The sequence below is a fragment of the Penaeus monodon genome, chromosome 32 (genome assembly GCF_015228065.2).
Source record: "Penaeus monodon isolate SGIC_2016 chromosome 32, NSTDA_Pmon_1, whole genome shotgun sequence".
Lineage (NCBI taxonomy): Eukaryota > Metazoa > Arthropoda > Malacostraca > Decapoda > Penaeidae > Penaeus > Penaeus monodon.
The window spans coordinates 30,787,103-30,787,374 of NC_051417.1; the positions used below are offsets into that span (position 1 = coordinate 30,787,103).

A 272-nucleotide genomic window follows, 5' to 3' on the forward strand; every position below is an offset into this window, starting at 1 on the left:
ATCGCGCTCCTCACCTCGTTGTTGACGGCGGCAGGAGCCAGGTTGGCCCCGGCCTGGGAGGCGGCGCCCCCCCGCGTCCTGCCGCTCCGCTTGGGGATGTCGCTGACGGAGTTCACCTGGCGCACGTGGATGATCTCGCACTCGTACGAAAACTGGTCCTCGTAGTCCTGCGCTGCCCGGACCTCCACGCACCCGCTCTCACACACTCCTGCAGGGGGGTGGGGGGGGGGCAAAGAGAAACGATTAATAGGCTTGTGATCCTTGAGATCTGT

General features: G+C 65.1%; 1 protein-coding gene across 1 annotated transcript in view; it reads right to left on the reverse strand.

Moving 5' to 3' along the window:
• Positions 1-272, reverse strand: part of LOC119593792 — a gene marked incomplete in the record, with an annotated part of 129,698 nt that overhangs the window by 45,616 nt on the left and 83,810 nt on the right. Inside the window, 1 exon segment of the mRNA XM_037942816.1 lies at positions 15-208. Within this exon segment, the coding sequence (XP_037798744.1) occupies positions 15-208 (194 nt within the window).